We start from the raw sequence: 24,627 nt of genomic DNA, 5'->3' as shown, positions 1-24,627 counted from the left end.
CTCAGACTCCGTGGGCAGGTTTATGATTAGCTTATCAAACCCACAGAACAAGGAGGCCCAACATGCTCAGAGCTCTCTACTTGTGCTTGTGTTCCCGAAGCAGAAGATGCTTTCTGTTCCGCACATTTCACATCCACATTTTCTACAAGAGAAACCTCCTTTGACAAAGCTTTAGAAACATCCCCATTTCACCACAGAAACAATTTAGATATCACTGGTGTAGAGGAGATAAAAGGCATATAGCGTGGTTAAAGTCCTATCACAACGGTTCCTTAGCCGTTAAGTGGATTTATGTAAAATGCTCTTGTTCTTCTGAAGATATTTCAAAGATCCTGTAAAAATCATGAAGTCCAACGAACTGGAAAAATTTGACTGGATGGCACCGCTGCTCAATCTCATGTTTAACCATGAGGCGCTATCACACACGCACTGTCAATTTGTATCCTGCTGCTGCTAAGGCTCAGACTCGACACAGCTGTGATGCGCAACCAGGTCCCTCCACACAGTTCCGAGTTCATCAGCACTCTGTAACCAGAGTTCTGGAACCAGGAGAGGGGAACTATGTCTAGTTTCATTTGCAAATGAATGGGCAGAGCAAGACGCAAGAAAAGCTCATATTGAATGGTCGTAAATATATAAAGAACAAAGTTGGCTTTGGAGCTAGTGTGAAGAGCTAAAGCCAGAACCTATTTTTAATTAAAAAGAGGGCTCCTGCTTGTGTCATTCATCCTTCTTGAATCCTGGTACGGCTGTTAAGAGTGTCCAACCATATGTTTTCAGTGTGGGGTAGAATTATTTTGTAAATGGCACAGTATTTTTAGCCATTGTCATTGAACCTTGAGCATTTGCCCAGAATGTGTCTTGTGACATATCTCTTGTAATTCCTTTTGTTGAAATGCATTAACTTCAATAAGTATACTAATGAGGGGGAGAAAAACACTGAAGAGTGATAGAGAAAATTGGGGAAGAAGGCTCAGGAAAGCAATAAGGAACATTAAAAGAATATGCAACCAATAATAAAATACATTAAAACAAAATGTAAAAATATAATAAAATATATAATTCAGTGGCCAATTAAGATGATAAAGGACAGATAGAGATGAGAAAAAACTGCAAAGACAGATATGGTTATAGTAGGTAAGGAGGAAGATGACTGCCTATCTTTTAAAAAAATGCTTCAATCCTAGTGATATATTCTCTTTGAAATTATTATTCCCAGGTTGAAAAAAAATTAAAAGATTGAAAATATATTATCCCTAAGAACTTCACAGCAAAATGGACCTAGAAATGATTTTGGCAGAAACTGGAAAATATAGTCTGGGAATATAGCAGTAAGTAAACTTGCTTTTCCCTCTCACTATTAGAACCTTGACAAGGAGCTTGTTAGATAAAGATCAGGTAATGAGAGAATTTAGTTAGCAGTGAAAGTGACCAATGCTGGTGATGTAAGTTCATGAGAGTAATTCAACAACAAATCCAGTCATAACTAGCTGTTCTCTTTTCCCATCTTGGCTTAAACTGCGGCAGGAGGAATTTAGATAGATACAAGGAAAATATATTCTGATTGACACTATTGCAAGACATCAAAATGGGTCACTTAGGGAAGTTTTGGAATATTCTTTCTTATCAATTGCTAAAAATGGAACCGATATTCAGGGATAGATAGCCCTTGGCAAAAGTGAAGAATCAGAGACTTGAAGACCATCTCAGCAGGTGAAAGCCTTACAAATCTTGGAATCCAGAGATTCCCAAACTTGTCTGCACGGAGTCACCTGGGGATCCTTTCAAAAAGTCCAAGGCCACAGCCAGGGCCAAGGACATCACAGTCTCCGGGGGTGGGACACAGGCATCAGGCTTTCTGGAAGCTTCCCGGGTGGTTCCAATGGGCAGCCAAATTAGGGTGCCATGGATATAATGTAATGGTCCATGTTACAAAAGTAGCAGTTGAGGTCCAAAGAGGGAAAGGGACATGTCCAAGCCTCCCAGGGCAGACAGTGGCAGAGGAGAATTACAGCCCAACTTTCTTGGCTCTGATCTGATACAAAAACAAACAACCTTATTTTATGTTTATGAAATCAATACATTTTCATTATAGATAACCTGAAAAAAAACTGAAATTGCCAATGAAAATTAATAATCTCTCAATCTTACCATCCAGAGATACATTATTAATCATTGCTGATACCTTTGCCTTTCCTTCTGTTATTTTCTCAAAGTCCATATGTACTTTTAAATTTTGGTAAAAGTTAGGATTATGTTTAGGAGAATAACAGTAGGCTTTCTGGAAAGCCCAGAACTAGAGGTACAGATTGTGTTTGGGGCTACTGAGCCATACTTCTGCCATTTTTCTTCCCCTCCCTCAGCGAACATACAGCATGAGGCCCCATCTTTCCTGACACTGGCATCTAGTCTGACCACCAAATGGGCTCAGAATAGACCATGTAAGCTCTTCTTGAGTAATGATGCAAAGTCCAAGTATAAGAAGACTGCCTTGTGGAGTTAGTGTCACCTTCAGCTGCACACCCCAGTTAGGGGCTCTGGGGCTAGAGGAAGCTAGACTGAGAGCTGCATCTGTTACTGCTTATGTGGCCACTTCAGTTCCATTATGCTTGCGGGTCCTTTGCCTGAAGAAGTGAGAACCTCTACCTAAATTTATAGTGGTATGTGTGTATTTGTGTGTGTTTGTGTATATGTGTTTGTGTGTGTGTACATAAATGTACCTGTGTGTGTTCTCAACCATGCCAGGCAAACTGAAGGATGCAAAAACATTATATTGAATGGGGTATATTGTTGTTATTGATCAAAATAATCACTGTGATTTGGTGGGTCCACAAAATCAAACTTCTTTTTTTTTAAGATTTTATTTATTCGACAGAGAGAGACACAGCAAGAGAGGGAACACAAGCAGCGGGGCGCGGGAAAGGGAGAGGCAGGCTCCCCGTAGAGCAGAGAGCCCGATGCGGGGCTCGGTCCCAGGACCCCAGGATCATGACCTGAGCTGAAGGCAGAAGCTTAACTACTGAGCCACCCAGGAGTCCCCATAAAATCAAAACTTCTCTAATAAAAAATTAATTCCAGTTTTGAAGACCATACTGTATTATTGCCACCTGGCCAGTTAAAGCTAAAACCAAATTTATGAGGTGATTTTTAAATCTGATGCTCACAATCCAATGTCTGTTTACTATAAGTAGAAACTAAATGCTTTAGTACTGGGCGCCTGAGTGGCTCAGTCGTTAAGCAGCTGCCTTCGGCTCAGGTCATGGTCCTGGGGTCTTGGGATCGAGTCCCACATCGGGGAGCCTGCCGGGAAGCCTGCTTCTCCCTCCCCACTCCCCCCTGCTTGTGTTCCCTCTCTCGCTGTGTCTCTCTCTGTCAAATAAATAAAATCTTTAAAAAAAATGCTTTAGTATTAAAAAGTGGCTGATTTTGAAAAGGAAGACTATCCTCTGAAGACCAAATGAATCTTAAGAAATGATTTAGAAAAGGAAGTGGTTAACTTCAAATGTAGTTTTCTCAAGTGTGTTCTCTACTTTGGGGGCTGCATAAATGGCTTCAATAAACAACCTGTTCCTATCACAGAAACACACCTGAGTTTAACTGGGGCAAACACATTCGGATTGGTTTCGCTTACTCGATGAAAATAAAATCTTTTTTCACATTTAGGGTTAAGGATCGAATGATCTGTCTACTTCCCTTCGGCCATCAGCTCCAGTATTCAGTCTATATTGCATATGTCTGCATCTGCACTCCAGAACCGTGGAGGACACAGGAGCCGAATATTTGACCGCTCATCCCTTTTCTGTGACTATCCAATCTTTTTGATATAGGAAGCAACTAGTGTTTAAGAGCCATAAAGTTCTGATTTGGGGGCTTGACTTCAGGTTATTTATTTATCCATTTATTCTCATATTTCATCATGCAATTCAGCATTTCACAGGAAATCAAATTAATCTCTAATTATTTGGGTGTGGTTCATGTATGTTAACACCTCCAACAGGAGCTATGTTTTAACACGTCTCAGCCTTTAACTTACTCTCTGTCCATGCCTCCAGCCCTCTTGGTCTATTAAAGGTGGCTACCCTGGTCAGGGGCTGGTGTGTATTTCAAAGAACAAGTAGGTTTTTTTTTTTTTAAGATTTTATTTTATTTATTTGACAGAGAGAGAGAGAGAGAGAGAGACAGCGAGAGAGGGAACACAAGCAAGGGGAGTGGGAGAGGGAGAAGCAGGCTTCCCGCCGAGCAGGGAGCCCGATACCGGGCTCGATCCCAGGATCCTGGGATCATGACCTGAGCCTAAGGCAGAAGCTGAACCACTGAGCCACCCAGGCGCCCAACAAGTAGTTTGAATATAAATTAAAATCAACATATTAATAAAAGAAATCTGATGTAAGGAAAAAATACATCTCCAAACCAAATTTCAAGTTCAATTAATTTTTAATATGGTTTATGATCTGAATTAAGAATTTCTTCCTTCTATCCATAGCTAATCCAACAGCAGGAAAAAAAAATAGATCCAAGGGAATATGTAAATGTGGGTTCTAGTTCTGCCTGCCAGTCAACAGCAGTGTGTGCTTGGGCAAGTTCCTTAGCATCCCTGAATTTCACCTCCTCTATAGCAATGGGGTAGGCCCTATGAATCCGTAGTACAGGTACAAACTCTAACATGGCCTGCGACATCTCTCATAGGACAGTAACAGAGGTTCCAGAGAAGACTGGGGAACTCTGGGACCATCATTAGGATCTGTGATGCCTAATTTTATGTATCAAATTGACTTGGTCATGGGGTGCCCAAATTCTTGGTTAAACATTATTTCTGAGTGTGTCTGTGAGGGTGTTTTTAGATGAGATTAACATTTGAATCAGAATACTAAGTAAGACAGAGGGCTGTCTTTTCCGCGTGTGGGCATCATTTATTAATCTGTTGAGGGTCTGAATAGAACAAAAAGGCCAAGGAAGGGAGAATTCTTCCCTCTGCTTGTCTGAATGAGACCGAAAGACATTGGTCTTTTCCTGTCCTTAGACAGGACTTACACCATCAGCTCTTCTGGTCCCTAGGTCTTTGGATTTGGACTGGAGCTCCACCACCGGGGTTCCTGGGTCTCCAGCTTACAGACAGCAGATTGTGGGACTTCTAGCCTCCATATGCGTGTGAGCCAATTCTTTATAATAAATCATTCTCTCTCTTCCTTTATCTTTATATATCCTACTGATTCTGTTTCTTTGGAGAACCATGACTAATGCAAGATCTAAGAGACTGATGATTGGTCATTTGGATAGAAGACATAGAACTGGCTACCTTCATGAAAAAAGACTTCTTTCTTAATCATTAGGAGGTACGTATGTATGTATGTATTTATAAAGATTTTATTTATTTATTTGAGACAGAGTGAGAGAGAGAGCACGAGTGGGGTGGGGGGAGGGGCAGAGGGAAAGGGAGAAGCAGGCGCTCCACTGAGCAGACAGCCTGAAGTGGGGCTTGATCCCAGGACCTTGGGATCATGCCCTGAGCCAAAGGCAGATGCCTAACCAACTGAGCCACTGAACATCAACTATGTATCCAGCATTATAAGATATATTATATACTTTAATCAAATGAATAAAAGAAATTCAAGATGTCACTTTGCTCACAGCAAGTTTACTGATTCTCCCCTGAACTCTGTATGGTTGATGTTCTACTTATTAAACCAATGCACAGCTTAAGTGTCATCAGAAAAGAGATGTCTTTCATCATTCAGGATTTAGATTTTATTTTATAAAAAGTCTTTCAAAACCAAAATGGGCAGATAACTCTCCTGACTTAAATATAGAACTAAAGACAGACCTATTTTAATCCCTGACTTCCATTATTTGACAAAAATAAGATTTTAACCTACAGATCTTATTTTTATTCCTTTTCAATCAACTGGGAATAATAATATTCAACATTACAGGATTTTTTTTTAAAGATTTTATTTACTTGACAGAGAGAGAGACACGGCGAGAGAGGGAACACAAGCAGGGGGAGTGGGAGAGGGAGAAGCAGGCTACCCGTTAAGCAAGGAGCCCGATGTGGGGCTTGATCCCAGGACCCTGGGACCATGACCTGAGCCAAAGGCAGAAGCTTAACGACTGAGTCACCTAGGTGCCCCAACATTATAGGATGTTTTATAGAATACTGATGATTGGTTTATATGGGACAGCATTGTTATTCAAGAAATGGGGTTTTGAATATTCCAGAGAAATAGAATTACATTATTCTTCTTAGGGAAAAAAAGTTCTTAGAAAGTTATTTAATGACTGCCCCTAAAAGTAAAAGAAATCCAGAAGACAGAGAGAAAGAGAGGGAGGGGGAGGGAGGAAAGGAGGGAGAGAAACAGACAGACAAAGGCAGAGAGACAGAGAGAGAGAAGAGGGAGAGGTGTTCTAATTTTCCTACAAATATCAGACCTGGAAGGTTCCTGTGGCAGAGACTGCTAGCTGTCAGTCAAAACACCCTCTCCTTTCTTCTGTGGTGATAGAACTGTGGGCACTTCCTGGCCTCCCTTGCAGTTCGGGGAATGAGAGGTGGTGGTGATGTAATGTGTCTGACTCAGCTCCAGCTAATGGAATGTGAGCAGATGAGATCTGGGCTGGAGCTTTTAGGAAGGTGGGCCTGCCTCCTCCAAAGTCTCTTTGGGGTGGAGCAAGAAGACACTTGCAACTTGGCTTTGACCATGCAGGTGAGGATAACACCCTAAGGAACTGGGGAGAAACAAGCTGCAAGGAACCTGGGTCTCTGAATGATGGCATGGAGCAGAGTTGCCTGCTAGTTTGGTATTTTAATTTTTAACTGAAGAAATAAGCTATTTTGTTTGTGCAATTGCATTTTGGGGAATATTTTACAGCTATTAGTATTACCCTAACTAATACTGGACCTCACAATCATCAATCCCAGTATTTCTTAAATTTAAGTCATTTGATTGTAGTAACTACAGTCATTTCCATATTCTATCATTACTTACTTAATATATCTTGTAATTGATACAGCTCTTTTACTTAAATAGGCCAAGTCTACTCTAGCCTTGCCTAAATTATATCCATGAAATCATCACTTTGAAGTTCTAGTTATATTTTTCTAATGTATATTAAAATAAATGCACAATTATTAAAATGCTCATCCATTTTCCACCTAATCTTAGAGACCAAGTACATAAAACCTCAATAAAATTCAAACCTCTCATTTTACTGATGAGAAAGCTGGGGCCCAAATGGTAAGATGTTGGCAGGATTAGAACCAAGACCCATGTCCAGTTTGAGACTTTTCACATATACATTATTATGCTTCCTCAGCTTTTTCATGTAAGTTTAACATGTGATTCCTGGGTACAGAGCCTTCCAACAAATTGTTTAAATTACTTTCAACTATAGTCTCACTGATCTTTAGAGAATCTCTTTGAAGAGGAAGGGATAAAATTATTGTCCATGTCTTGTCAATGTTCAGAGTACAGAGCAGTCTGTAACCGCTCAGGCTGGCTCAGATGGAGTTTCTATCTTTTCATGTTCACTTTCTTATGCACTAATTTGCTCAGTAATGTTGATGAGATCATGTCCAGAATGCAGATCCTATATTTCTCTGATTTGAAGTTAGGAGAATTTATCCAAGCTCCTTTTTTGGTCTGGAGCTTGTCTACAAATATAATGGTCTAGAAGACCAATCTGGGGATAACCAAAGTTTTGTTAGAATGTGTCAAGTCAAAGATTTTATTAGTTTGGTATTTACACAGTGGATATCAAGGAACAGTGAAAGAATATGGTAACTATTCATAGCACTAACTTTAAAAAATTAGAGCCAGACTCTAAATAACTCTCTTCCTTTAAATAGATCATTTACCCATAAATTTATTTAAGACCATCTTACACCTCTTTATATTTTCATCCATATCACCTATGAGGGTTTATCACAAGTCACTCTGCAATAATTCTTATCTATGCTTTATATTGTTTTGGAATCAACTTTTGTTTGTTTAAAATGAAAGGAAATTGAATCAGTATGAGAAAACAGGAACTTTGGCCAGTTTCCCAATGCACAGTATACTAAGTTTGCAGAATACATCTAATCTCTATGTAATCTATCTACAGTTTGACATGGGAAGCCTGTTAGCTAACATGACATTGTAAGCGTTGGGAAATCTGTATCCTGGCAGTTAATCTCAAGATTCCTTCAATGTTGTCCAAACAATGCTTTCAGATATTTTCAAAAGAGTATCTCTTTTCTGGATACCAAATCTAAGTCAGAATGATTTAAGTAGTGTTTGATCCATTAATCTCCTCTACAGACTTCAAAGAGCTGACACTGTCATACAAAGCAAAAGGAAGTACGAGGGTGTGGTAGAGGCGGATCATCTTCATGGTGGAACAGCCCCCAAGTCAGCAATGTCTTACATAATTTTATGTTAATAAAAACAGTTTGAGAATGGTCTCCAATTTCCTTCAATCATTTACTGTTTCGGAGGTGCCTATCAGATCTACGGTACATACACACAGAATAACTTCAGGTGAAAACAAAACTATATGGAAAGACCTTTTTAGCTTACACCACTAGAACTGGATTTAGCTGTTGAGTTGTTTTGAATATGGCATCTCCTAGTTAAACTTAGCAGAGAGATAAAGAAGGTCACCCATGTTTCTAGAACAAGGAATACAAGTTAGCATTAAAGTCTTTAACTATTTATGTTCTTAAACAGTAATTACCAATTTGCCTGTAATTTATCATAAAGCACTGCTGGAAGAAAGGTAGCCCAAAGTCTGAAGAGAAGTTACCTTGAGGGCTGTGTCCTTTGTGTTAGGATATAGAAATGGAAAAATGCGGCTTGTCATAAAGGGAGGTCTCTGCACTGTGAAGAAGAAAAGGCAAGATGCTGACCAGGCCCTCGGTGAAGGGATGAATATATCCCTAAGGAATGTGGACTGTCACAAAAAGGTCTTTGTTCATACTCCTTTGGTGATTGGGGAAGATAAGTTGAGGACTGGTAAAAAATGGGAGGACTGGTAGAAATGGGAGGGTTGTGGTCTGCACCAGACTCTGAAAAACTACATTCTAGGGTGAATGAATACCTTCTTTCTATGCTACAAGGGTAATGCTTCCATTTTTGAAGAACCAAGATGCATTGGGGATGGAGATGAGGCAAAGAGTATGGACTAGAACGAGGCTTGGAGGAGTAGGGCAATGCAATAATTATCTATCCCCTTAGCAAACTACCCCAACACACAGCAACTTTAAAACAACCAGACATTTGGTTGAGTCAGGCAGTCAGTGGAGGAAACTGTGGCAGCGACACTCAGACCTCGCCATGAAAACTCGCTTTAGCACCATTGACCTCCGCGCGGTACTAGCGGAGCTGAATGCTAGCTTAACAGGAATGAGAGTAAACAATGTTTATGATGTGAATAATAAGACCTATCTTATTCGTCTTCAAAAACCAGACTTTAAAGCTACACTTTTACTTGAATCTGGCATACGAATTCACACAACAGAATTTGAGTGGCCTAAGAATATGATGCCATCTAGTTTTGCCATGAAGTGCCGAAAACATTTGAAGAGTCGGCGATTGGTCAGTGCAAAACAGCTTGGTGTGGATAGAATTGTAGATTTTCAATTTGGAAGTGATGAAGCTGCTTATCACCTAATCATTGAGCTCTATGATAGGGGGAACATTGTTCTTACAGATTATGAGTACCTAATTTTGAATATCCTGATATTTCGAACTGATGAGTCAGATGATGTTAAATTCGCTGTTCGTGAACACTATCCAGTCGATCATGTTAGAGCTGCGGAGCCTTTGCTTACCTTGGAAAGATTGACTGAAATAATAGCCAGTGCACCTAAGGGTGAATTATTGAAGAGAGTTCTTAACCCATTACTTCCCTATGGACCAGCTCTCACTGAACACTGTCTTATAGAAAATGGATTCTCTGGAAATGTCAAAGTGGATGAAAAATTGGAAAGCAAAGATATTGAAAAAGTACTTGTTTGTCTGCAGCAAGCAGAAGACTATATGAAAACAACATCCAACTTCAGTGGAAAGGGGTACATCATTCAGAAAAGAGAAATAAAACCAAGTTTGGAAGTCGATAAACCAACTGAAGACATATTCACGTATGAGGAATTTCAACCTTTCTTGTTTTCTCAACATTCACAATGTCCATATAGAGAATTTGAATCATTTGACAAGGTGGGTTTTCCAATTCTGTTTTTTTGACCAGTTAGCACGATATGAGTTATTAAATTAATACCAACTTAAAAAAAAACAAACAACCAGACATTTACTATGCCATACAGTTTCTGAAGGTCAGGCATTTGGGAATAGCTTAGCTGGGTGATTCTTACTTGGGGTCTCTCCTGAAGTTGGAATTAAGCTGCAGGCCCAGCCTGCAGTCATCCCAAGGCTTAATGGGGTTTGCAGGGGATCCGCTTACAAGATGGCTCACACACGTGGCTGTTGACAGGAGGCCTCAGGTTCTCCCTGGCTGTTGGTAGAATGCGTGGTTCCTCACCTGCTAAGGGCTCTCATGACATGGCAGCTGGATTTCCTCCAGGACAAGCGAGCCACGAGAGAGAACAAGGAAGGGGCCACTGTTCTTTTTATGACCTAATCTTTAAAGTTACACACCATGACTTCCACTTATACTGTTTATTTTATTTTTTTAAAGATTTATTTATTAGAGAGAGAGAGGGAGAGAGATGGAGAATGCATGAGTGCACAGGGGGAAGGGGCAGAGGGAGAGGGAAGGAGAAACATAAGCAGACTCCGTGCTGAGTGCAGAGCCGGAGTGGGGCTCTATCTCACACCCCTGAGATCATGACCAAGAGTGGGACGCTCAACTGACTGCACCACCCAGGTGCCCCCACTTTATTCTACTTATTAAAAGTGAATCACTAAGCCTAGCCCACACTCAAGGGGAGGAGAACTAAGCTCCACATTTCGAAGGGAATATCAAAGAATTTGTGGACGTTTTAAACTCCACAAGCAATATCACAAGTGAGGCTCAACGGGAAGAGAATCGGGGTCTGGGGATAAACCAGAGCTCTAGAATTTAGAGGTTTTAGTAGAATTTAATAGACTCAATTAGCCAAAAGGATTTAAAATTATACTTCCTGCTCTTTTTCTTGGTTCTGACCACTGTACTTCCCTTTGTCTATGCATCTTCATTTTTCTTCATTCAAAATTTGCTCACAAGAAGATTTCCCTTTGGGTATAAGTAGAGCTGTGAAAACGTTGATTAAAATGCACACCACAAGCATTATAATAGCATTGGAGCCAAGTGAAACGTGACTTTGGTTTCAGGGACACAAGTTCATCTTCTTTCTGTTAGGAAGGTTGTGATATTTCTTAAGCACCGTTAAAGAAGAGACGTTTGTGGAATAGATGCATTGGAGGAATCAGTTCCTACTTTGTCCCTTTATTTATCCAGCAAACATTTGTGGGGCTTGCTCTGCACCAGACTCTGAAAAGTGCTGAGAGCACAAAGAAGGATGCGACCCGGTCCTGCGTGTGAAGAGGTCAAAGTCTAGTGTGGAGATGGCATGTAAGCCCACAGTAACTGTGACACGTGATAAGCTCCACTTGCACGATCCCCGGAGCTGTGTGCATATACTTGTGATTCTTCTAGCTCTTTAAGGGCAGAGGCTGTCTTATTCAATTTTCTATTCCTAGCATCCAGCCCATAGAAGGAGCTTCATAAACATGTCTGATAAATTTGTTGTTAAATCCAGTTAACCTGAAGGCTGAGGCACCTAGAGAGACTAACTAGCTAAATACAATACTACCAGATGCTGGCTCTTTCCTGCCTTGCTAACAGTGATAAAGGATGTATTTTTCGAATGTGGTAGCAGGTGTGCTGACTGCCCACGTGACCTTCTCTCTCCTCCGCAGATGCAACACAGTTCTCTCTAGGGACCTCCATTCCTGGGAGGCAGCTTCAGGCCTCACTGAGCTCCCAGGGCTCCTTCCCTGCTTCCCACTTCTGAGACTCCTTGTGCATCCTTCCTAGGGAACTGCTGTAGCTGACAGAGCGTTTAGGATGCTGACTAGAAAGAAAATCCAAGAGGAAGCACAGAGTAAGCTCCTTTCCCTTTTTGTTCAGGGGGGATTTTTTTTTTAAAGCCTAGAATGGGAATATTTGGTTATTTGTCCTAAAATTACAATATTTTGAGCAGAGGTGAATTTTCAGTGATTTTTCAATAAAATGTAAGATATAGAGGCAAAAGCTACCCCCTACAAATCCTCACTAGATCTAACAGTTCCACTTGAGCCTGAGCAATGTCAGCCTTTGTACGTTAACAGGTTCCCAGCTCAGTGAAGCTATGCAATAAACGTGCGTGTGGCATTAGTTGTCTTTTCTCTCGTAGAAGAGACTGTATTTTAGGGCATTTTAGCACAAACATTAGTTGAATTGTGTATTGTCAGGGATTATGTAGTATATGTAAAAACTAGTTCATGCCATGTAAAATATAAAACATGTGTAGTATTACTCGGTGGCAAGGACTGGTGGGTGCTACCTGCATTGTTCTAAATATGTCCCACTGACTGATGTTGAGACCAAGACAAACACAGAGGACATCTCTGCATAGCCCCTGGCAGAAATCTGTATGCCACAGACAGAACTGTTTCCATCAACCAGGAACATGTAAATACTAAATATTAGGAGGTGATATGGCACTTTATATGCAACAACAGAGAGAAAGAAGTGCTGCCCATATTAGGTGATTAACAATCAGCCAGCTAGCCATTAATTCCACAAATATTTACTGAATACTCAAAGGTACCAGATATTGTTCTAGATATTGGGGTACAGTGGTGAATAAGAGACAAGGCCCCCTTTCTTAGGGAAATTACCTTTTAAAGTAAAAAGACGGACAACAAACAGACAAATAAAAACAAACAGGAAAAGACCCAGCGATAAATATAAGGATGAAAGAACTCTAGGTGCTCTGACGGCAACCGGGTGGCCAGGTTCGGCTTTTCCGGAGCAGTGGCACTCAAGCTAAAATTTGGATGACAAGAAGGAACCTGCCATGTGAAGATCTGGGGGAAGCATGTCCCTGCAGAAGACAGAGCAGGGACAGTGGGCAAGGAGGTCGTCCTGGGAGAGGACGAGAGAGAATCGCAATGCCGCTGGGGCTCATGAGGGGGCTGAGGAGCAGAAGGAGTTGGAAACGGGACCAGGCATCAGGTCAAGAGGCAGGATGGTGACCAAAAAATAAAATAGGACTTAAAAATGGAATAAAATGTGAGATAGAAGGAATACCGGAATCAGATGATATAAAAATACAAGCAAGAGGCTTTGGGAAAAACTCTCCATGCTCCAGGCATGATTTTCATCTGAGTCTTACTAGTGTTTAGAACCATCTCTAATGAGGCCAATCTGCAGCACCATTCTTTACTTGTTTTGAAGTGAAGAATGAGGCACTTTGAGTTCTTTTAAGAATTTTATATCCCACTACAGCGTCTATAACTTACCACTTTCTCCTTGATTACCAACATAACACATGTTTATGATGGAACATTTGGAAAATACAGATAAGCTAATGGAAGAAATAAGACCACTCCAAAGCCAGCCAGCTGATATAAGTACTGTCAACATTTGGGCATAGATTTTCTTTATGTTTAATGTAGTGCAGTGATTCAGAAGTAAATGGGCTCTGGAGTCTGGCTGAATATCATGGCTTTGAAACTTGCTAAATGAGTGCTACTCATTTTTCAATCAATCTTAATTGCTTATAAAATGCCACATAACTGAAATCTCTTTAAGCCTCAGTCTTCTTATCTGCAAAATGGGAATAGTAATGTTACCTTCTTCATAGGACTACTATGAAGATTAAATAAGATCATCCATATAATGCTCCTGATTGGTACGCTGTATGTATTTTTAACATGTTAGGTACTATGCCATTATCATTTTACAAAGTTGGGACCATACTGTGAGACTGTCAGTAAATATATTCTTATTCCAATCATCCCTAGACATTTTTACATGATCTTAAATATTTTTCTATAATGTAGTTTTTAATGGTTATACAGCATTTTCTTAGATATAATTCAGCTAATTCTCTGTTATGGGACAGTGGGGCTGTTTCCAAATTTTCACTATTTAAAAAAATACTATAAACTTTCCTGATTATTTCTCTAGGATAAATTGTAAGGAGTGGCTTATAAAGGTGTACTTGGGTGCATTTCATCCTATCTTCCACTGGGAATTAGATTATACCTTTGGATAAGAATAATGTTGGGAAGTAAATAGTCCACAAACATGTGCAGTTTTGTAGGTCTGATTTCCCATCAGCTTAGAAATACTCGCCTTTACCCCCTGCCTTTTTTCTCTGCATCTGTTCCTACCTTCTGGTCAGGAATATCCTCCCTCATTCCCTAAGGAAGCTTCTCAGTTCTAGGCTTGCCGATGAGCCGTTTTGCTTACAATTTTCTGATCTGTTGAGAATTCTGTACTTCCTATTCATTTCACTTGAAGCCATAAACTCAAAGGGTTTTAGTATATTAGAAATGCAAGCCCCTCATCTTACAGATGAGGAAACTAAAGTAGATGGAGCAAGTGATTTGTCCAAGCTGGTCCTCGGGTCCATGCTATTAGACAGCTAGGCAGGGTTGGCTCATTTCGTTGTCTCTGGTACCTGGTGCGGCAGTCAGCATGTGCAGACGGCCAGTATTGTTTGTTGAATGAATGACTACTTGAAGTAACTTATAGCCTCCAAGGATTCTAATTCTGCCTTGTTCCAGAGGGAGCAAAGCCAAGACTAAGGAAAACTGGAAGTTGCTGGTAGGCCAATGTTAGCATAATATAGGGAAGAGCTTTTTAATAGTTAGGACTGTCCAAAAGAGAAGCAGGTTTTTCTTGAAAAGAAGTTGCCACTAATTTGAGGTATTCAAGTAGAAACAGGGTATGTTTGAATAAATAATTTATCAAGTACGTTTGAAAAGAAAACACATTTTATTTTATATGCCTGGTTGGGATAGATGACTTCTAAGGCCTCCACCAAAACTAAGATTAAATGATTTTATGAATATATGTATACACACACACAGATAAATGAATAATTTTTTTCCTTGTTGATACGTTACTTTGTAATTAAGTCGTCTGAGACTGAACCCATTGTGTTTCTGGAACCAGATAAATTCTAATGTCTTTACTGATTCAAGATTCTAGGATTCTAAATCATCTTCTATTTAGTGATAATTCAGTGTGCCACACATAGTAGGAGTTCAAAAGATGAATTTAAGTTAGCTCTGAAGTCTGGAAAAATCTACATTTAAGATAAATTCGGTTACAGGTTCCGTGTTGTTGAACAAGTTGATTGAACTCAGCTGGTCTCAATCAAATATATCAGTTGATTACATTCAAGAACACTAATGCATTAATTTTTTTTAAACTAAAAAAGGATAAAATTAAAAGAAGAAATTTGGGTGGATTGTATTGTGATGAGATAAAGCTGTTTTCTTACTGGATTGCTGAATGATGATATGAAATTATGGCTAGAATAATTTCTAGAATATAAAGAACCCTTTTAATATGAAACTGCAAATGTGACTTAATTGCACTTCAAGTAGGGAGCTACTGAAAGACTGCTCACAGTATAATAATTTTATCCAAATCCTAGTGGCAAGACAGCCACATAAATGAACCGTATCACAGGAATACTTTCAATCTTCGAGATTTCATATTAGTGATAGAACTGGAGGTCCTAACAAGCTCATACTTGGGTTTGGTGAAAAGTAGCAATCTAGCAAAGCTTTGAGGAGTACGATAGATGGCATCTGTGATGTACTCTTTGTGATTCCAACCACGAATGGATCTTTTTAGAAGGCTAAATAAGGAAATTAATGTTCAGATTAAGTATTTAATTTGATTTATCAACATTGTCATTGTTTTGGACACTGTTAACAGTAAAAAAATTATGGCTCAAGTTAGGATGGGCTAGAATATATCAGCCATGCTTTTTATCCCACTCAGGAAAATGCGTATTTCAGGAGCAGCATGACCTTCTGTGTTTCAGGCGTTATGCTGGATGCTAGAGAGAGAAAAATGTCAGGCATGAACGTTGGCCTCACAGAGGCATAGCAAATGCATAGCATGGGTTCATCATGGAACCTGGAGGAGGCTCAGATCTTTCTGAGCCAGGATTCCAGACAAATTGCAAATCCATCACAGAACTGGCAGAGGATTTAACATCTATTAATCACCCCTGGCAGCAAGTCAAAAATTCTCTGGTAACAAATCTCATTCTAACAATCATTATCATGGTTATTTCATGTCTATAAATTAAGACTCATTTCATATGTTATCCTGTGGAAGTTTCTGTTTTTGAATTCCACTTCCAGAAACATGAAACAGGAAAATAATTTAAAAAGAAAAGTTACCTCCACTGCTGCTTTTGCCCTTTCAAATTCTTCTTCTAAGGAGTGGTTTCTGGAAAGTAATGCACTTCCCCAGCGCTGTTCTTTGGTCAGTCGAGCCTGAAATAAACCAAACACATGCTGTTACACTACCAGAATCACAGAACACAAAAATCCAAATATTTTTCCCTTTCTCATATTTCCCTAGAGTTCAAGAAGCATCTGCAAAGGATGTTATTTTTGGAGTACTTTGCAAACATGATGTTGTCCAAACTGGGATGGTGCCAAAATGTGTGTGAGCATGCATGCATGATTCTTCTAAGAGTGTGTCTCAGCCCCAGTTATGTTCAAACCAAAACCCAGGCCCAGGGACGCCTGGGTGGCTCAGTCGGTTAAGCGTCTGCCTTCGGCTCAGGTCATGATCCCAGGGTCCTGGGATTGAGTCCCATATCAGGCTCCTTGCTTGGCAGAGAGCCTGCTTCTCCCTCTACCTGCTCTGCCTGCCGCTCCCCCTTGTGCGCTCTCTCTCTGACAAAAAAATAAATAAAATCTTTAAAAAAAACAACAAAAAACCCAGGCCCAGCCTCCCAAAGAGCTTACTTTAGTTGCTCATGGTTCCAGGCATTGATTTTTTAGTAAGTTCTCCCCAGAGGATTCTAATATGCAGCTAAGATGGAGAATCTCCATTCGAAGCCTCGACCTAGGAACTGATATTCAAGCTTCCACCTTGTTAGGAGGACTAAGCTCAGGTCAAACTGCAAGCTGCAGAGTTGGGAGGCGGCTGCTAGGCCCTTTCCTTATATACACAGCAGATCCTCATGCTGAATTCTCTTTCCTTTGCCTTCCCTCCATTACCACACATCTGTCTCATGCCCGTTTCCTCAGGACATTGTGCTGCTAAATAGTAGTCACTTAGATAAACTCATGTTTGATAATGCTGACTGGTTTGTCACAATCAACAGGCAACCTGATATACATTTTAACTTAAGCTAAAGGCAAATATTCCAGAAGACCAGTCCCACCAAGAGTCTGCTGGAATTAAAAAAAAAAAGTTATTCATTTTTAATTTCACAAACACTAAATGCATTCTTTTTGAAAAAAAGTAATCATGGAAAATAAGGGGTAAACCTCTAGAACTTCTCCTTTTCAGTTGTGTATATATTTATGTACCCTAGATAATAGTGTGTTTCAAAAATTTTCGACACATAAATGGTATGCTATTCTGTAGCTTACTTTTATCCATTCAACAATATATCTTGGAGAGGTTCCACAGTTTTTATAGATCTTCCTCATCCTTTCCCAGGGACTTCCTAGTAAGTATATACTGTAGTTGGTTCAGACCTCTCTCCGTGAGCAGTCGTGGTGTTTGTGATTTTTCTCCATATAATTGCTTCTTTTCTTGTCTATCTTTTTGCTACACTGTGTGATCCATAAGGGTTGGATTTTGTCTGGTAACTTTTGTTCTCCCCTATACCTCGCCCAGGGCCTGACAGGTGATGTGTGCCCTAAGGATGTCTCTAGACTGCAGGATGAGGAATTGCACTGATAAGTCAGCCAGACCTTGGGGAGCAGGATGAGGGAGGCTTGTGGAGTGAAGCCCCCCTCTGCCCTTTTATCGCCTTTTATCCATGTGTTAGATTGCTCTCCTTTAGGGATGCTCAACCTCGGCTTCTGTGGGAATTACTTGAGCAGGCCTGGGCCCCACTCTAGACCAGTTGAAGAATTTCTGGGGGTAGGGCCTGGGCATTAAATGTTTGCAAAGCTCTTTGGGGGGCATCTGGGTGGCTCAGGTGGTTAAGCGTCTGCCTTCAGCTCAGGTCATGATCTCCAGGTCCTGGGATCGAGTCCGGAGTTGGACTCCCAGCTCTGCAGGGAGTCTGCTTCTCCCTCTGCCTGCCACTCCCCCTGCTTGTGCTCTCTCTCTCTCTCTCTCTCCCTCAAATGAATAAATAAAATTAAAAAAAAAAGAAAAGAAAAGCTCATTTGGTGATTTTGAAAAGCAGCCATATTTGAAAACCACTGTTCTATAGCAAAACTTTGGCCTTCACTCAGGACTTACCATCTATACAGCTCAGCTGCTTTTCATTTTTTTCTCCATCATTACTGGTCCTCAAGTGGACCCCCAGCCCCTTATATACCAGGGCTCACTACATGCCAGATGCTGTTTCAAGTCCTTTAGGGACTATAACTCACTTTGTCTTTTCAACAACCTGTGAAGTAGGTTATTACCATCAAGTCCATGACATTGAGGCACAGACAGCTAATTAACTTTCTGAACACCACACAGCTAGTCAGTGGTAGGGCTGATGCTTCTGGGCCGTGTTCATAACCACTGCACTATACTGCCTCTCATAGGACGCTATGCTCCACTGGCCATTTCAGGAAGATGCAAAATCTAGAAAAGCTCTCTCTCAGAGGTTCATGCATGGTTGAGGGTGTCAACCAAGAAGCCCTCAAGAATATTGTGGGCTGAAAACAATAATGAAGTAATTGTTATGAACCCTTCTGAACACAAATAACAGACTGTGTTTTGCATTAATGAACAAAGAAGGTTAATTTATTGAAAGATTAATTTATGTTTCCTCCCCCTTGATGTATTCACTGCTGTATCCCTGGTATGTCCTATAAATAGTAGCTGCTACATAAACAGTAAATATTTGTTGAAAATATGCTGTTGGGGAATATATGAATTGATGAATTAAAGGTATTCCTCTTCCCTACTCCCAGAAGGTAGCTATGTGTTCTCAGTCAAGGTTTCTTGGTTAGCCCAGGAGGCTAAGGAGAGTTTATAGGAAATTGAGAGGGGACTTGTTTTTTTGTCCTGTGCCTGGAGCAGCAGAGGTCTATGTTAGCAAAGCCCTACTGTCCTGGTTCTGGGGATGGGGACTGGCTGCATTCCCCATGCAGCCATTAAGGGGTGCATATGGGGAATGCAGCCATGCATTAATGGGGTGCCTAGTAAGGAGCTAGGCCTGTTAGCAGCCCAGGCGTAAGGCCTCTGGAGTTGTGTCTGCAGTCAGAAGAGGAAGAGGGTGATGAGGAAGTGTCCAGGTCTGCATAGGCATCAGTGCCTCATTCTCAATGGCTACCATGAACAGACACCATCTCTTATTCTCTGGGCCCCGTGAAAGCTACTATTTTCTCCCAACCCAGATAACTGAGGTGGGGCTGCGGAGAGGGAGCTCCAAAAACATAAGTGAGATTGACTATCACAGGTTCCTGAGATTAGGGTATGGACATAACTTTTCGGGAGGCCACTATTCATCTCGCTACAACCCTTATCTGACACTCTTGGGTCACAATATATTTGATTAACAAATATAAAGGTGAAGATGGGGGGCCTGGGTAGCTCAGGTCATGATCTCAGGGTCCTGGGACCGAATCCCATGTCGGGCTCCCTGCTCAGCAGGGAGTCTGCTTCTCCCTCTGCCTCTGCCCCTCCTCCCTGCTCATGCTCTCTCTCTCTCAAATAAATAAATAAAATCTCTAAAAAAGAAAAGGGGCAGATGGTTTACAACCTTTCAAAATTGATAAGTTGTTAGGATGTTATAGCCTGGTAGAGATGTTAACCCCAAAGGCATTATGATCTTATTGTCTTGTAGAAATTAACCAATCCTGTATCAAACTTGGCAAACTTATTTTGGCATTTCTTTCCCAGCCAGCTCCATAAATCTCTGTTTCTTTACTTTGGAACTAGCTCTTTTGTCTTCCTGCTGGTTCCCTCATTAATGAAATAAACAAACAAATCAATTTTAAAAAATGTGGACAGATGCTAAGAAATAAACTGTGCATTTATATAATAATGTCATAAATGACCCATGAATGGCATGGGAAGAAAGAGAAAGCACTAATATTTTTGTCCCAAGTCACCTCCTTTTATTAGAGGCACTTTTCACCAGTGAAATACGACCTGTCTCTCCTGTGAAGCCTGACCTAACAGAACTCCATTACTGTCACTGGCTTCCCTTCATCAATGTTTCACAACCCAAGTGGGTTATGAATCACAGGATGCAAAGGGCACCATATATCAGGAAGAAGAGGCAAAAATCTCTCTCAGGATTCGACACTTAACAGTCATATTCTCTTTGCCACTTAAAACACCAAGTGTAAATAGAATCTTACTGTGCAAATGAACTTTTATTTTGGTAGAACAATTACTATTTAGGTAAGTGCTATTTCCCACATTGTTAGAAAGGCCTTAAGTTATTACTAAGACAAATGTTGTCTACCTCACATTTGAAAGCCATTTATTTTGTCCAAGGAAGCTAAGATAAATGTTATAAAATATAGGAACACACTGAATGTAAACAAAGGCAGTTTCCAAGCCAAGAGTAACAGGCCACTGAAAAGATTCTGAAACTTTTCAGCAACTTAGTAGCACACCCAGATATACTGGTTTAGGATTGAGGATGAAGTACAGATTGTAACACATAGTAAAAACAAACTTCCTTTCAGCCAAGACTTTTTTTTTTTTTTAACATCTAATTTCATTATAAGCGAAGAGTGGAATACGGGAGACCATATATAAGCAATGCTGGTGAACTGTATATATTGCTTAGTACTTAACAGGAGGAGTGGTAAGCAAGACAATTAGAGCCATACATTTGAGTCGTGGCTGTTACGGTATCACAGTGGCTGTATTAGTCTAGTAGTTCTCAAGCGTTAAATGGGCATCAGAAGCATTTGGAAATCTCGTCCAAACAGATTGCTGCACGCCACACCTGGGGTTTCTGCTTCAGTAGGTGCAGGTGTGGGAGTGGGGGCCCAGAATCTGTATTTCTAACGAGTTCCCAGGTGATGCTGATACTGCCAAGGGAGGGACCTCACTCTGAGAGCTTCTGATTAGATGTTGACATCATGTGTTTGCAAGTGGAACTCTGGAGTTCACAAATGCCTACTCTGATGTAGGCATTTCTTTGCTTCATTGCATGATTTTGAAAAATGCTCTACGGTTACAGCAACCTCCTGGAAGGGCCTTGGCTTTAAAAATAGCCATTTTAATTGGTTTAAGCTAATTGGATTTTAGGGTATTACATTCTCTGAAGAAGAAAGCATTTTGTTCTCTCAGTTGTTGATTGTTCTGAATGATAAGCACTAGGCGAAAGATAAGAAGAATAACTTCAAGAATATTGTTTTAATGTCTCTATTCAAAATTATGATTGTGATCAAAGTTATGATTTGAAAATTACTGTATTTGTGGCTGTGGTTGTCCTAGCATAATAACTCTGTTGGCTAACCTCAATGTCAGTCCTTCATAACCCCTTATACAATTACCTTTACATTACTGCTGGAGGTCTCCCACCAAAACACATGTTTAAAAAGCTCATTATCTTTTCAGAAGAGATTGATGGGGAAAAGGGTGCTGCTTAACTATAGAAAAGAAAAATGTAACAACTAGCAGACTTTGGGTAACAATGTAACATGGTAATTAAAAGCATAATCTTTGGAGTCAGACTGCCTAGGGCCAAATCCTGATTGGATTTAATAGTAACTGGTGACCTTGGACAAATTACTTAATCTCTATAATCCCCAGTATTCATATCTGCAAAGTGTATATTCACTTACTGAGTCTGTATAAGAATCAAGTACAATAACTCATGTAAATACACACACAAAATGCTCAGTACACAGTAAGTGCTATAAAATTTGGCTTTTGTCATCTTTCTGGTTAGCACTTATTAGGTGTGACTTTAGAAATTCATTTAAAAATTATCTGTCAAATAAATAAATAAAATCTTCAAAAAAATAAAAATTATTTGTGTTTAGAGCACTTTTGTTTAGTGGTTAATGCAGACTGGTTGAATTCTTGTATAGTATGGATAAACTCGTGCCTCTTTGAGCGGGTCATGATTTTTTTTTTCTTAATCAGTCCACAGACATTTATTGTTGAATGTGTACAAAAAAGTTGTACCTTACGTGTCAAAGAGCAAATTCCTAGAGCTTTGTGCAAGGTGGGTAGCATATGGTTCCCATCTCCATCCTACTATGAAATTCTATGTTGTAGAACATCAAAGCAAATCAGTGCTGATTTTGAAAAGAGATGGACAGTCCATTACCATGCATAACTAAAAATTATTTGTGAAACTAGCTTCAAAAATGATAAAAGAATAAAATCTTGTCATTTTATTTTTATTTTTATCTGTCTTTTAGTTAACTATTAATTAGCCACTACTTTCAAATTGTTAAATTTGACAAGTGTTGTTGTTTCTCCTTTTTGTTAGTATTCTCTTATTTTTCCACTTCAACAAGTATTTGTTGAGTACCTACTGTGTGCAGATTGCCTACTATCCTGAAAGTGATCTTTCAGATTTCTTTCCTTCCTCCTTGCCTTCCCGTGGTTCTTGCCCTGCTGCCTTTCCTTTGCTCCTTCCTTCTGTCTTTGCTTGCTTCTTTCCTCATTGGTAGCCCACTGCGTACGGTCAGGAAGGGAAAAGGGATGTCGATGTGGCTCTTGTACTATCTTCCAACAAGCAAAACTGTATTAGAAAGTGTACTGTCTAATTGTTTCTAATAGACATAAAGGTCTTGATACTTCTTATAATTGAATTCCTCTTTCTAACCTTTTCACTGCTTCACTTATGGCTTGTGGATAGTAGACATTCAATCACATTTGCTGAACTGAAATAGAATGAAATGCAAGCCATCAGTATTTCAAAGAGTTAGAGGTTCAGAAGGAATCTGGGAGGGGAGGCACAAAATTGTGTATGGCCGAAGATCTGACAACAGTCCTAATTTATCTTACAGTGTTTCTGGAAGAAAGTGATACTCTTTAAAATCACTTAACTCATATTAATCCTAGAAATGTAAGTACTAATCAGGGTTTGCAATGAGAAGGGAAATAGATGGTCTGTGAGTTCTCTCAGGTGAATAAGTTTGATGAGGCCGATATGAAGTGGTATGTGGTTAAGAACAGGGGCTTTAGAAGCTGATGGGTATGATTTGAGTCCTGGCTTTTCTGCCCCTTAGCTAATTCTCTCTAAGATGAATTTCTCATGTGAGAAACAGAGATATTAATTCCCAAGATTATTGTGAGAATTTCAAAAACGTCTTAGAAATACCTCCTATTATATGCATGAAGTATGTAATTGGCCAAGTATCAGCATGCCTTTCTTTTATTGCTCCTTTAAAAACTTAGAAAACATATCTGCACTTATATCTTAAAGTCTCAATTGTTCTGGTTTGGGATGCTGCCAACTTGATGGAATTATGACAGTATGGAAAGAATCATTTGCTGTGCCAAAGTCAGCAAAATCAGAGAGTTGCATGACTATGACCACGTACTAGAGAGCCTGGTTCCTGCACCTTCTCATTAAGTCCAACTTAGGTTGGCAAGAACCTGTCTTGGAGCTTTCCTTCCAGTGTCCAGACGGGACAAAGAAATGTTTGAACCATCACTTTCCAGCAAAAGCTGGATTCATTTGCTTTTGCCTCACCACTCTCTCAACCCATATATTAGAAAAAGCTCATTTTATATCATTACTTGTGTTTTTCTTCAACTCTTCAAATGTTTTCTAATTTTTCAGATTGTATGATTCCTTTAAATGATTAACTCCAGGGACTATTAATTACAGAGTTGCAAAAGTGTCAAGAAACTTTATTCTTAAGTACATAGAGATTATATGATTTATTATAATCTCCTGCCACTCTGATTAGTGTATTGAAAACACTATTTGAAAGAGGACTAGACTACATTTTTCCTTTTCTCCATCTTGAAAAGAAAATGGGCTAACAGGAGTTCACTCCATTTTCTTTGTGATTCTGAAATATGATTTTTTTTTGAAATGTGATTTTTAAATAAGGCTTGTAAATAGCTCCTCACCTATTGCACCCGAGATAGTTTATGTTGGCTTGAGAGAGAAGAAAACATTTCCTTGATTTTCCCATGAGCCATCTGTGTGATAGTGGAGCAGTGACAAGTTTTGGTAAGCTGAAATTGTTTACTTGAATAGTTTGCAAGCCAGTTTTATTTTATTTTATTTTTAAAAGATTTTATTTATTTAGTTGAGAGAGAGAAAGCGCAAGCATGAGCAGGGGAAAGGGGCAGAGGGAGAAGTGGACTCCCTGCTGAGCAGGGAGCCTGATGCGGGGCTCAATCCCAGGATGATGACCCGAGCCGCAGGCAGACACTTAACCGACTGAGCCACCCAGGCTTCCCTGCAAGCCAGTTTTAAGTTGAATTTTTATACCACCTTCATCATCTTATCTACCTAGAGAGATCATATATTTTTAAGGGCAGTATGTTTGTAACAGTAAAAACACCTTT

At 39.9% G+C, this 24,627-nt stretch overlaps 1 protein-coding gene across 8 annotated transcripts in view; it reads right to left on the bottom strand.

Moving 5' to 3' along the window:
* PEX5L (peroxisomal biogenesis factor 5 like) overlaps nt 1-24,627 on the bottom strand; it is a 224,194-nt gene that overhangs the window by 51,240 nt on the left and 148,327 nt on the right. For all 8 annotated transcript variants that reach the window (XM_073896836.1, XM_073896831.1, XM_025878264.2 and 5 more), the window contains one exon: nt 16,389-16,484. In XM_073896836.1, the coding sequence (XP_073752937.1) occupies nt 16,389-16,484 (96 nt within the window). The remainder of the gene's footprint in view (nt 1-16,388; nt 16,485-24,627) is intronic.

Source organism: Callorhinus ursinus, unplaced genomic scaffold (assembly GCF_003265705.2).
Source record: "Callorhinus ursinus isolate GAN/ISIS: 27379988/994484 unplaced genomic scaffold, GSC_fseal_2.0 scaffold1, whole genome shotgun sequence".
NCBI lineage: Eukaryota > Metazoa > Chordata > Mammalia > Carnivora > Otariidae > Callorhinus > Callorhinus ursinus.
This window is presented reverse-complemented; position numbering and strand designations above follow the sequence as displayed.